The sequence below is a fragment of the Mus caroli genome, unplaced genomic scaffold (genome assembly GCF_978045245.1).
Source record: "Mus caroli unplaced genomic scaffold, Mus_caroli_1 scaffold_14, whole genome shotgun sequence".
NCBI lineage: Eukaryota > Metazoa > Chordata > Mammalia > Rodentia > Muridae > Mus > Mus caroli.
In genome coordinates, this window is record NW_028227269.1 from 33,173,969 (window position 1) to 33,187,975 (window position 14,007).

At 35.6% G+C, this 14,007-nt stretch overlaps 1 protein-coding gene across 2 annotated transcripts in view; it reads left to right on the forward strand.

The window, feature by feature from the left end:
• Snx13 (sorting nexin 13) overlaps positions 1 to 14,007 on the forward strand; it is a 96,264-nt gene that overhangs the window by 56,758 nt on the left and 25,499 nt on the right. For both annotated transcript variants that reach the window (XM_021178789.3, XM_021178790.3), the window contains exons 13-17: positions 393 to 586; positions 1,986 to 2,090; positions 2,635 to 2,767; positions 5,835 to 5,872; positions 7,637 to 7,706. In XM_021178789.3, the coding sequence (XP_021034448.2) occupies positions 393 to 586; positions 1,986 to 2,090; positions 2,635 to 2,767; positions 5,835 to 5,872; positions 7,637 to 7,706 (540 nt within the window). The remainder of the gene's footprint in view (positions 1 to 392; positions 587 to 1,985; positions 2,091 to 2,634; positions 2,768 to 5,834; positions 5,873 to 7,636; positions 7,707 to 14,007) is intronic.

The window sequence follows — 14,007 nt, forward strand, 5'->3', positions numbered from 1 at the left end:
TTCTGCCATTTTCCTCTTTCTAAACCTTCTCATGTGCCCCACCTTGCTCTTCAAATCAGTGATCTCCTTTTTCTTTAACTGTCGTTACACACATATATACATACATATTCCTTAATATACAGTAGAGCCTGATCTGTCTGTACAGTGTTACGTGTAGGTGTTTTCAGGGCTGACCATTTATTTGGTATTGGTTGACCAGGTGGTGTGCTCTTCCCTGGAAAAGACTATTTCTCCCACTCTCAACTTTTCTGAGTTGCTGTAGTTCTTTGTGTAGGCTTGAGGACACATGGGCTTTCTCTACTCCACTTCAGTATGTGAAATGCAGAGTTCTGGATATTTGAAATTGTAAGTCTGCCATTAGTAACTGTCTTGCCATGGCTTCTGTGTGGTAGATTATATGCAGCAAACTGGAGGCCAAGCACATCTCTTCTTCTGGATGACAGTGGAAGGGTACCGGGTTACAGCCCAGCAACAGCTCGAGGTTCTCTCAGGTCGCCAGAGAGACGGCAAACAGCAGACCAACCAAACCAAAGGTCTTTTAAGAGCAGCAGCTGTTGGAATTTATGAGCAGTATTTATCTGAAAAGGTAAGGGTTCATTATGGCCACCATTTTCTATCTTTGGCAGTATCGTTCATAATAATTTGTGTGATACTTATTATACTGGGCATGATAGCTTCAGTCACCTTTCCTTGCTGAAACCTAAGGATAATCTTCCTGTGTATTTTTATTCTCATTGCTCTAGAGAAGAATCTAATGTTTATAAAAATCAAACAAGTATGTCCAAGTTCATGGAAATACTAATACTATGCCAAGACTGGTAGTCACTTTCGATTTAAGGACATGATGGATGGAAGTGAGGATACAGAGATAAGCCATGTGAAAGCAAGCAGAAGAGAGCTGCAGATGGACCTTAGCATACAGCTCCAGTCTCACTTGCACAGGCCTTCAGTTCAGTCCCAGTACCATATAAAAAGACAGACAAGATTTTGTATCTGCATTTGTAGCATAGGTTTTGAAATGAAAGTTCTAGTAACAGATTCGTCTTTCAGATTTAGTTTGTTCTCATAACACATTGGAACTGGGTGCAATGTTGGTTACTAAGACAAATTTCAGTTAATGGTAATCAATCAGAAGGGTTACCTGGTATCAAATAAGTGAGTCATATAATTCTTACATTCTTAACTATTAATTGCTTGACTGATTAAACTCCTGATGACAGTATAGCCTGTGTGCCACACTCTACCAGTATTTCTTAAGTAAGTCCTTATTAATCCTTAATGTGGGTCTTGAATAACCTTATGTAGAATTATCTCCATTTTCCCAATTGGGGAGTAAGGCCTAGTAAGAGGAAATTTGCTCAGTAAAAATCAAGAATTAAATCTGCCTGCAAGGGCTGGAGAGATGGCTTATGTAGGAGCGCTGGCTGATTTTTTTTTTTGGGAACCTAGATCTATCCACCGCACCCACAGGGTGGCCCACAACTGCCTGTAAGTCTATTCTCATGGGGTACAACACCCTCTTCTGAACTCTGAGCACTGGGAACACCTGTGATACAGAGAACAAAAGAATACTTAGACATTTAAAGTAAATAACTCTTAAAAAAAATCTTTGTCAGTTTCCTGCAAACTATTGAATGGACAAAACGCTATAGGTCTTTTAGCTTTCTTAAATATTAAAGTTTCATTTAGAAACCAGTGATTCTGAAGTGCTGGTTACATTAAATAATATGATTCGAGCTGGGCATGGTGGCGCACGCTTTTAATCCCAGCACTGAGGAGGCAGAGGCAGGCGGATTTCTGAGTTCAAGGCCAGCCTAGTCTACAAAGTGAGTTCCAGGACAGCCAGGGCTATACAGAGAAACCCTGTCTCAAAAAACCAATTAATTAATTAATTAATTAGTTAATTAAAAATTAATATGACTGTTATTAACTCCTATTAGTGCTTACTTATATTAGAAATTACAAAGAACATTTCTTCTCCTTAGGCATCTCCAAGAGTTATTGTTGATGACTATTTAGTAGCAAAATTAGCAGATACTTTGAATCATGAAGATCCAACTCCAGAAATCTTTGATGACATTCAAAGAAAGGTACTAATAGTTTCTTTCTTGAGAAAATATTTTTGTTTGCATGCAGGTTTTTTTGAAAAGTAGAATAGTTACTAAAATGATATTATGGAAGTAATAACTTAATTACAGAAATGTAGATGACTTTTTTATTTTCTTGAATGGCCAATGAGAAAAATCTTTATTTTGAGTTGCTTTGTTTGAATCTGAAGAGCCAGATAGTGAGTAGTCTTAGAAGTCAGTAGTTAGATATGTGTGTGTGTGTATATATATATATGTATATATATATATATGCCTCAAAATCTCATATTGATGTAAGTCTTCAAAATATGTATTTATTTCTTAGGAAATACTTTTCCTAGAGAATAAAACTGGTGTAATTTCACATAACTTATATTAAGGAAGGGCTCCTTAGTCATTGGAAGTTACAGAATATTAGATCATTAGTTGTACTATCTCGCTGTCGACACTTAAAGATGCATTGTAGAAAAAATCAGCTTTAGCAATACTTTAGTAAAAGCATTAATTAATGTGCATTAATTTTTGAATACCTAAATTATTTTAACAGGTATATGAACTGATGCTACGAGATGAAAGATTTTATCCTTCCTTTAGGCAGAATGCGCTCTATGTGCGAATGCTAGCTGAGCTTGACATGTTAAAAGATCCTAGTTTCAGAGGATCAGATGATGGGGATGGAGGTAAGGTAGAAAGTGCTTGTTTGTGTCTCAGTGTATATTCTGATTACCAAACGAATGACCTCTGAAACATGATGAAAGATGTATATTTTTACACCCTAAATATAAATGGTTATATATTTTAAAGTGAATAAATGAATGTCAAGAGTAAGAATGTTTTTTGAATATGCGTCAGTCAAAATATTTTTATGATGATTTCCCTTTTGCTACTAAGGAATTATATGCCAGGTAGAGTAATTGAGAATGATGACTGAGGAGAGAAGTAGTGCCCCGGCTGGAGAGCCTGGACAGGGTTCGAGCTGCTTCTCTTTAACTATGCTCACTTATACGCGAGGCTTTTACTGGAAGCCCCGGGGTCATTTACTTGTAGCTTTTATGGTTTTCAAATGATGGTTCTGAGAATGAAGTGGACTTGTGTGCCATGTGTTGCTGAAATGTCAAGTCAGAGGGCATTTAGACAAACCCTCATTGCACTCAGCACCCGTGTGCAGCAGCTTATTTGCTGCAAGCCTCATTTTTGTCAATTGTCAATCTGGAGTGATGTTCCATCACCATACCATCAAAATTCTCTCATGAGAGTTATGTGAAAATTATGTTAAAATGTCTTATGAGTTAAAGCACAACCATATAGTTATGTAAGTGGAAAATAATGTACTCTGGTGGCACAAGAGGCTTTCATACACAAACTCCTAAATCCAGTGGTCATTTTACTGTGATTTAATTCAGAGATTGTTCTAAAGACCAATTAGCTCTCTGATTTTGGACTTTCTAATATGTTCTAAATAAGTAATCAATGTAAAGATAAAGGAAGTTGGAAATTTAGATGAACTAATTACTACTGTAAGAAAGTCTTTTGAGTATGACCATTTACTTATCCATAAGCTTTTTGGACAAGATCATTTGAAAACAGATATACAGTTGCACTCAACCCTTTAATTATAATTGTGTAGTTAAGGAAGTAGATTATTTTTGAGTGTAGTTTGTTTTTCAGGGTGGGGTAGAGGAAAGCTGTACAGCTTACTGTCTGTCTTGTTGCTGCTGGAAAATGTTAGATGTTTTATGAAGTTTGCAAAAGCATCTGGCAGCTCACCGTGCTATAGTAACTATTGTAAAGCATCCGTCTGTAGTGATTTCACCCATTTGGAATGCTTGTTGTTGTTAACTTTGAAGTAGATTCGTGTGTAATCTAGAATAGAACAAGATGAATTGAGTCATGGTCAAGTGACCTAAGTGCTATGTGATTTAAGATTCTGATAGTACCTGTATATTCTATGTGAATACAGCTGGCTTCTTACTGGTTCAGTTCACTTTTCTAGCCTTTCAGTCCAAACCTTTTACTTTAATACATAAATTAGGTTAAGATCTTTTGAATTAGCTTTATTCTAAAGTATATACACTTCTCTCATGTATCCTTTATTGAGTGACTTCACATTAAATCGCTGATCGTAGTTTGTAATTATACTGTGTGTGTGTATGTGTGTGTTTGTGAGACACACATATTAAGATCAGAGCACTCCTTGCCAGATCAGTTCTCTCCTTTCAATTTGTAGCCATCACTCTTAATCCACTAAGGCATCTAGTTGTCCACATTTTAGGATAATGTTTTATTAACTGGTAGATTTGTATACATTCTACACATAGAAAATATTCAGTTGTGAAAGCCAAATCATAGTAGAGGAATAGTATGATATGGAATGATTTTCAATGCCTGTCAGCTTTATTGTTTTTTACATTTAGATTCTAGGCCACAGGTCTAGCGTCACAAGTTGTCTTCTTCCTGTTTAGTTCTCTTTATTCTACTACTTATTTTTGAAACTTTACTTTGCTGGCAAGGCTTAAGGGGTTGCCAGACCACAGATTAGGTAGGAAACATTTTATTCCATAAGAAGGACTTATTTACTTTAAGAATTCTCTGTTTATAAACCAAAGATGAAATTCCTAGATGAAATTTTCTGTACTTTTTTTTGTTGTCAGAGGCTTGGGGAACTAAGCAGTGTTCCTTGTTATTTAGAATAACATGTTATTTAGAACAGAAGGCTGTATCAGCTACTCCTTTCAGAATTATAAGTGATTCAGTCTTTTTGAAGATTCATTTAAGAACGTTAAATTTATAAATGAGTTAAGATCTGGAAGAGGTACATTAACTTTATATATATGAATAGTGTTTTAGCATAGTGTTTTCTTTTGTTTTTAAACTAAATTGAAAGTTTAATTTGCTTAGATATATAATAAAGCCCAAGGGGGAAAGAAGAGCAGATTACTGCATGTTAATAATCTTTATTTGATTACTTTGCTAATGTTTATTTTTATTCTAACAGTTAAATTCTCTTCCAAGGCTTAAAATTGTTTGTTTGTTTGTTTGTTTTGTTTTTGTTTTTAAAGTCACCTTACAAAGCAGTGAGTCTCATGGCACCTTGTACTTGTTTTCCTCCTCTTCTATTACTGACTCTGTCTCTGTCTCTGTCTCTTTGCAAACACCCATCTTCAGGTCCAGCTTCTTTCCTAACATTCATTAAACCAAACCAAACAAAACAAAACTTTTCTCATCATTATTGCTTAATTAAATGACATTTCATACAAATAATTTTAGCATCTAGACTTCAGCATTTTTATGTCAAATCCATGAGGAAACAATGGACTATTAAATACTTTAAAAACCAGTGTATTTGTATCTCACACTGAAGACTGATACTATTTATATCATTTCTTAGTCTCTGCAGTTACCTAATGGGCTTCACCTCTGAGTTCTTGCCATGTGTTTGCATTGCATTAAACAATATCATGTGGTACAGGAGAAGAAGTGTAAAAATGATTACTAATTGTTACCTAGTACGTGAATGTGAGTTTGTTTGTTTGCACATGTCAGGTGCATGCATATTTTTATTCATATGCCTAATTGGCTTGGAGATTTAAGAGGTTAGATACTTATAAGTGGAAAAGAGTTTTCTTTTGTTGCTCTGGTTGGATATGACCAGTGTTACTGATGTTTAAACATTAAACAACAGCTTTATACATATTTGTCAGATTTTGTTTTTGCTTCTATATATTAAGTTGTAGTTTTCTTTTATAGAATCTTTTAATGGGTCTCCTACAGGAAGCATAAATTTGGTAAGTACTACTTATGGCTATTTTAATTAGTAAAGTAACTTGAAAATAATGTGACAGGTTTTTGATATATGTGGATAAATGATATTGGAAGCTTTTATTTACTCCTTAGAATGAAAAGACATTGGTGTAGCTTTTAAAGAATACAAACTTTATAAGGGATATGTGACTTTGAATTTTCATTTTTAAGAAATGTGATTAGGTCACACCTGCATCCTGCAGATACATTGTATAAAGGAATTGATTTCTTTACCCCAGCACTTTGGAGACAGAGGCAGGACCTCTCTATGGTCTGAAGGCCAGCCTGATATACATAGTGAGCTTCCTGCCAGTTAAGACTAGACAGTGAGACCATATCTTTAAAAGAAAAAAAAAGCAATTAAATTTCATAATTTCAAATACTATATTTATATAGTTATTATCTTTTAAACTTTAAATTCCTTCTCTTACTTTCAAAAGTTATATTAAGTTGTTAGGATAGCTTTCAACTTAGGTACTGTGGTGTTGTTATTCAGAGACACCATGGTCAAGTTAACTCTTAGAAGAAAGCATTTGAGGGCTTGGTTCTAGGTAGCTTCGTAGCCTTAGTCCATTATCATTATGGAGGGCAATTGGGGCATCAGACAGGCAGACGTGGTGCTGGAGAAGTAGCTTAGAGCTACAACTTGATCTTCAGACAAAGAGACTGCTGTGGGCTTTGGAAACTCAAGAGCCTACCCCAGAGACACACTTCCTCTAGTAAGGCCACACCTCCTGTTCCTTCCCAAACAGTGTACCAACTGAGAACTAAACATGCAAACATATACCCCTGGGGGACATTCTCATTCAAACTATATCTGTATTGAAGTGTGCATCAAAACAATTTGGTCATTACAAAAATATTTGTGTTCAGAATTTTATAGCAATAATACCTCATTATTTAGATTAAGAATTAAGAATGATAAGTTTTTAGCCTATAAATTCCACTGGTGATATTTGATGTTATGCTCAATAATGAACACATTATTTCTCCTATATATCTTCTCTTGTCATTGGATAACTTATCCTAAAATACTCTTAGGAAGAAATGTATATACATACACACATATATGTACACATATGCATACATATACATATATACATGTATATGTGTGTATATAAAGCATAATATTTCAATATTATAAATATTCCAGCTTTGTAAATATTTGAATATTCCTATTTATAGTGTTTATACAAATATCTAAACTATAAAATATGATTTTTGCCCCATTTCTGAAGTAGGAGCTTTTACAAGAGAGATCCAGAAATCTCTAGATCAAATATCATATTGGAAGTCAGTGACTTGAAGTATATGAAACTGTTATTAAAGCCATTTTATCTTGAGAACTTTGGTTTTATTAGTTGTCAGTAAATACTTGTTTTAGTTTTTTTGTGGAATGTATTTGTTGTATAAAATAACTACGTGTGGAAAGGATGACTGCATTTAGCTCATTTACATCACATTCACTAATGACTTTCAGTATTGTCTTAGGGGTCTGAGGTAAGCTAATGGGAAATGTGCATCTAAAGTAGATCATATGTATGTGCTAAGCTTCCCAAATGCCAGGAGCACAGGATGTAGCCTCCTTACCTAGCTCCCTCAGTGTAAATGAAGAGCATCATGGTAAAAGGTGGGGTGGAAGAACATGTACTATAGAAGGTATGTGAGGCGATAGGAATGGTGGATGTGTGGTTTACAATTCTCAATACTTTCCCTGTGATATTTTGTTACCCAATTTTTTCTTTCAGTCTTTAGATGACCTTTCAAGTGTGACTTCTGATGATTCTGTACAACTTCATGCCTACATTTCAGACACTGGTAAGAGACTTTGTAGAAACCACTACTTTTAAATATAGGTTGTTGTAATATCCCTGTTATTTTTACATTCATTATTGCATTCAGTTTGTTTTATGGTTATATTTTCAATTTTTTTTCCTTGAGGCACATTCTTCATTGAGTACTGTAGTGTTTGGCTGCCTGTATATTTGGATATTTTTCTTTTCTAAGGTTGCCCCTGTATCATTTGAAAATACTTCTAAAAGCCAGTCCTTTCCTCTTTGTGCTTGAATGTTGCTGATAATCCATTTCCTAATTCCCATCTCTCTCTCTCTCTCTTTTTTTTTTTATGAAGATCTCTGATCTGTGTTTGCTTTCATGCACTCAAGAGTTGGCATACATACAAAGGCAGTCGGAACTGGACACATTCCTCACAAAGTCTCACCTATACTTTAATGGATTGAGTAACCTAGTACTCTGCACTAGGCAAAGATACATAGATAGGTAGGTAGGCAGACAGGCAGGCAGGCAGACAGACAGACAGATAGATCATTAAAAATAAATACATAAAATAAAATCCTTATCATGATCATCAATTTAATAATGTTAACAAGTATTAGAAATTACAGTTTTCTTCCTTGTCCTCTCACTGTTCCCAGATTGTGAAGTGTTTTTGCTATTCCTACATGCTGAATTATACAGCTACATGCATCAATTAAATTTCACTTAGTTTACATTTTAGATAGTGAAAAGAGATTTTGATATGAAATACTCTGCATTTTTAAAATTGGCTTTGTTTTCTTGTGATTCTCAGTGGTACTAGAGATGCATTTTATACTTTAATGTCTGCTAGACTTTTGGACTGTTATCTGTTGGTTATTTCTTCACCTTTTTAAAAAAAAAATTTTATTAGATATTTTCTACTTTTACATTTCAAATGCTATCCTGAAAGTTCCCTATACCCTCCCCCTGCCCTGCTTGCTCCCCTACATACACACTCCCACTTCTTGGTCCTGGTGTTCCAATGTACTGGGGCATATAAAGTTTGCAAGACCAAGGGGTCTCTCTTCCCAATGATGGCCTACTAGGCCATCTTCTGCTACATATGCAGCTAGAGACATGAGCTCTGGGGGTACTGGTTAGTTCATATTGTTGTTCCACCTACAGGGTTGCAGACCCCTTCAGCTCCTTGGGTACTTTCTCTAGCTCCTCCATTAGAGACCCTGTGTTCCACCCTATAGATGACTGTGAGCATCCACTTCTGTATTACCCAGGCACTGGCATAGCCTCACTCGAGACAGCTATATCAGGATCCTTTCAGCATATGCAATAGTGTCTGGGTTTGATGGCTGATTATGGGATGGATCCCCAGGTGGGGTAGTCTCTGGATGGTCCATCCTTTCGTCTTAGGTCCAACTTTGTCTCTGTAACTCCTTCCATGGGGTATTTTGTTCCCTATTCTAAGGAGGAATGAAGTATCCACATGTTGGTCTTCCTTCTTCTTGGTTTTCTTGTGTATTGCAAATTGTATCTTGGGTATTCTAAGTTTCTGGGCTAATATCTACTTATCAGTGAGTGCATATCAAGTGACTTCTTTTGTGATTGGGTTACCTCACTCAGGATGATATCCTCCAGATACATCCATTTGCCCAAAAATTTCATAAAATCAATGTTTTTAATAGCTGAGTAGTACTCCATTGTGTAAATGTACCACATTTTCTGTATCCATTCCTCTGTTGAAGGACATCTGGGTTCTTTCCAGCTTCTGGCTATTATAAATAAGGCTGCTATGAACATAGTGGAGCATGTGTCCTTCTTACCGGTTGGGACATCTTCTGGATGTATGCCCAGGAGAGTTATTGTGGGATCCTCCGGTAGTACTATGTCCAATTTTCTGAGGAACTGCCAGACTGATTTCCAGAGTGGTTGTATAAGCTTGCAATCCCACCAACAATGGAGAAGTGTCCCTCTTTCTCCACATCCTTGGCAGCATCTGCTGTCACCTGAATTTTTGATCTTAGCCATTCTGATTGGTGTGAGGTGGAATCTCAGGGTTGTTTTGATTTGCATTTCCCTGATGATTAAGGATGCTGAACATTTTTTCAAGCGCTTCTCAGCCATTCGGTATTCCTCAGGTGAGAATTCTTTGTTTAGCTCTGTACCCCATTTTTTTAATGGGGTTATTTGATTTTCTGGAGTTCAGCTTCTTGAGCTCTTTGTATATATTGGATATTAGTCCCTTATCAGATTTAGGATTGGTAAAAATCCTTTTCCAATCTGTTAGTGGCCTTTTTGTTTTATTGACAGTGTCTTTTGCCTTACAGAAGCTTTGAAATTTTATGAGGTCCCATGTTTTCGATTCTTGATCTTCCAGCACAAGCCATTGCTGTTCTGTTCAGGAATTTTTCCCCTGTGCCCATATCTTCGAGGCTTTCCCCCACTTTCTCCTCTATAAATTTCAGTGTCTGTAGTTTTATGTGGAGTTCTTTGATCCAATTAGACTTGAGGTTTGTACAAGGAGATAAGAATGGATCAATTCGCATTCTTCTACATGATAACTGCCAGTTGTGCCAGCTCCATTTGTTGAAAATGCTGTCTTTTATCCACTGGATGGTTTTAGCTCCCTTGGAAACAACACCCTTCATAATAGTCAGAAAAAATATAAAATACCTTGGTGTGACTCTAACTAAGGAAATGAAAGATCTGTATGACAAGAACTTCAAGTTTCTGAAGAAAGAAATTGAAGAAGATTTCAGAAGATGGAAAGATCTCCCATGCTCATGGATTGGCAGGATTAATATAGTAAAAATGGCCATCCTGCCGAAAGCAATTTACAGATTCAATGCAATCCTCATCAAAATTCCAACTCAATTCTTCACTGAGTTAGGGCAATTTGCAAACTCATCTGGAATAACAAAAAACCTAGGATAGCAAAAACTTCTCAATGATATAAAAACCTCTGGAGGAATCTCCATGCCTGACCTTAAGCTGTACTACAGGGCAATTGTGATAAAAAACTGCATGGTACTGGTACAGTGACAGACTGGTAGATCAATGGAATAGAATTGAAGACCCAGAAATGAACCCACACACCTATGGTTTTTTCACCTTTTAAATGTAGTGAGTATACCTATTAGTCTCCTTTTAGTCTCATTTTGAGAGCACATTGTCAAAGTAGAGGTATTGTTTCTTTCCTCTTTAATTTTTGACATAATTGATTCCTTTTTCCGTCCATAAATTTTTAAACATTTGAAAAAATTTCCATGTTTGTTGGTGGCTTTTTTAAGAATATCTATTCAGATATTAATCTTTATTTCTTAGGAATATTAAATTTTATATCTAGAGGAAGACATTCATGTTCATGTCTCTGGTGTTAATATTTCTCCTTTCAGGCTGTTCTGATTTTCTAGTTGTTTTATTTAGTTGTTTATTTTTCAACAATATACTGTTCTTTAAAGGCGTGAAAGCATAAGGCAAAATGTTTTTAATAAATTGTCTTTTCTTTCATTCAAACACAGAAATTCTGGGGAAGCAACATTATATAGAGTAGTTAAGAACACAGTTGCCAGGGCTCAAATTGCTTACTCTGCAGCTTCAGTTAGATGAACTTCTCTGAGGTTTCTACTGGAATTTCTTCCTTGTCAAGAGCAACCTGGATAAAAATGCCTATCTTGTGGGATACCTATAAGTCTGTCTAGTTACACTGGCAATTGCTTACGTGGGACAGGCATCATATATGGGTGCTTATTAAAAATTTTCCCAACTGGACACTGATTCATGATCTCATGTCCTTAAAATTTCTGTTATTAAAGATGAAAACTACAGTCCAGTGCCTTGCTGGTCCAAGGTTGGTCTTCTTTCATCAAGAAAAATTTCATCCTTAAAAAATATTGACTAGCTACATGTGATTAGCATGATGAAGATTTAAATTGGTGAAAGTACCCAAGGAGCTAAAGGGATCTGCAACCCTATAGGTGGAACAACATTATGAACTAACCAGTACCCCTGGCGCTCGTGTCTCTAGCTGCATATGTATCAGAAGATGGCCTAGTCAGCCATCATTGGAAAGAGAGGCTACTTGGTATTGCAAACTTTATATGCCTCAGTACAGGGTAACGCCAGGGCCAAGAAGTGGGAGTGGGGGCGGGGAGGATATGGGGGACTTTTAGGGTAGCATTGGAAATGTAAATGAAGAAAATACCTAATTAAAAAATTCTTTACATAGCCATGTGTATATGGCTTCTGTGAGTAACATTAGCCTTATTAAAACGAAATATTCCAGTTCTGTCTCCATCTTCTTAACATTTATAATACACAGTAGCTTCTTGTCTTCCTTTAAAATCAAGTCAATTGTTATCTGCATTTGAAAACATTAACTTGTTTTTTCTTCCTGTTGTACACGTACCTGGGTAGGCTCTGCTCCCTAACAATTTGTGACAGATCCTGATGATTCTTTTAGTCCTTTAATACATATTCTCTATTCCTTGGTATTCTCCTTGTTTTTTTTTAAAGATCTATTTATTTATTATATGTAAGTACACTGTAACTGTCCTCAGACACCCCATAAGAGGGTGTCAGATCTCAATCCAGATGGTTGTAAGCCACCATGTGGGACTTGAACTCAGGACCTTCAGAAGAGCCGTCAGTGCTCTTAACCACTGAGCCATCTCTCCAGCCCCCTCCTTGTTCTTATTAATTAGTAGTTATGATGATCTACTTAATTGGCTTCTACATTACCTTTTCCAAACATGTCTTGATCAAAATTGATAAAGTCATTTCTTTATTGATCTGTCAATAGTGTTTAGAAAATCTAGATTCTTAACTTGATTTAAAAAAATGTATCTGTGATTCTGTTTGAGTCTGTATGAAAAAGTTGACAGTAAAGTGTTAGCAGTGTATAGAGCTAAAATGTATGTGTAGAATATGATGACCAGAGTATTTTTATTACTAATATTATCATCAGTATAATTATCATTGGCCAAACAAAAATATTGAATATATATACATATGTGTATAATATATACACACACACACACACACACACACACACACACACACATATATATATATATATATATACACACACACATATATATATGTGGAAGGAAAGCAAATTTTAAGTAGGAAGTACAAATTTTACAAAAGTTACTGTGAATAGTTAGAATGAGTTCTGTGTATTTGTTATTTGATAATATAGGTATCTATTTTTCATTTTATTGAAATAATTTACTAAGAAGGTATATAGAAATTGCTTTGCTGGGTGATTGGAAGACAGAAAAGCATTTAGCTCTAAACCCTCTTTTATTTTTGTATTCACAATTACAGATCATTGCAATTTATCCTTATATCAATCATTTTTAGACTTTTGGCTAATATGATAGTGTAAGCTGCCGCAATGCCACCCACATATGGCAGTGTTATAAAATAGCTGAAGCAGTATCCAGGCACTGTAGGTCATGAGGAAGAACAAGTTCTGGGAAGTGAAGGAGCAGTGAAGCCTAGAGACGATAGAAACATGAACAGGATAGAAACATCTTGGCTTTGATGGCATTTTCATGCCCTCGGGTTTAGAAAAAGCAGAGCTGTGTTCTTTACTTATAACTTAGTATCATAAAGGACAGGTTGGCATGAAGCAAGAACCAGGAACCTTTTTAGATTTAGATGTAAAGACTGAGGACCGTGAGGACCACAGTAGGGAACCGTATCCAATATCCACAGAAAGGCGAAGCCTGAGTGTAACCTGAGTTTACTGTCTCTAGTTATCATGTGCTTGCTTCATGGTCTCAATCCAGACACGTAATACAATTTCTCTTCACATAGCAACAATGCTATGTTCTTTTATATAAAGTTATAGAGTATTATATGTGACCTATGCATATCCTCCCATATACTCTGAATCATCTCTCGAATAGTTCTATAACCCAGTGCAGTAAAATGCTGTATAAACAATTGGTGATTAGGGAATATATATTGACTAGAGAATAAAAGAAAGAAAAAAGTTTGTACATATTAGTACAAGCACATTTAAAACTATTTTTGATGCTCAGTTGGGTGATTTCGAAGAGCTGAGTATGTGAAAATAGCATACAGCGGTAACAGCAGTCCTGATGTGTCCTTTCATAAGTACAGAACACTCAGATGGCCAAGGTGGAAAGTGAATTTGAGAAAGCAGCTCCAGGAAGAAATAAGAGTCACAGTAAGGGAAAGTTGTGTTTTTCATAAATCAGAAATGACAATCTCAATAGTTTTAAATATGTGGAAAATTATTTAGAAGAATAAATTCTAAGACAAATACAAAAAGAACCAATAAATATGTAAAATAAAAAATACAGTGATTGAAATG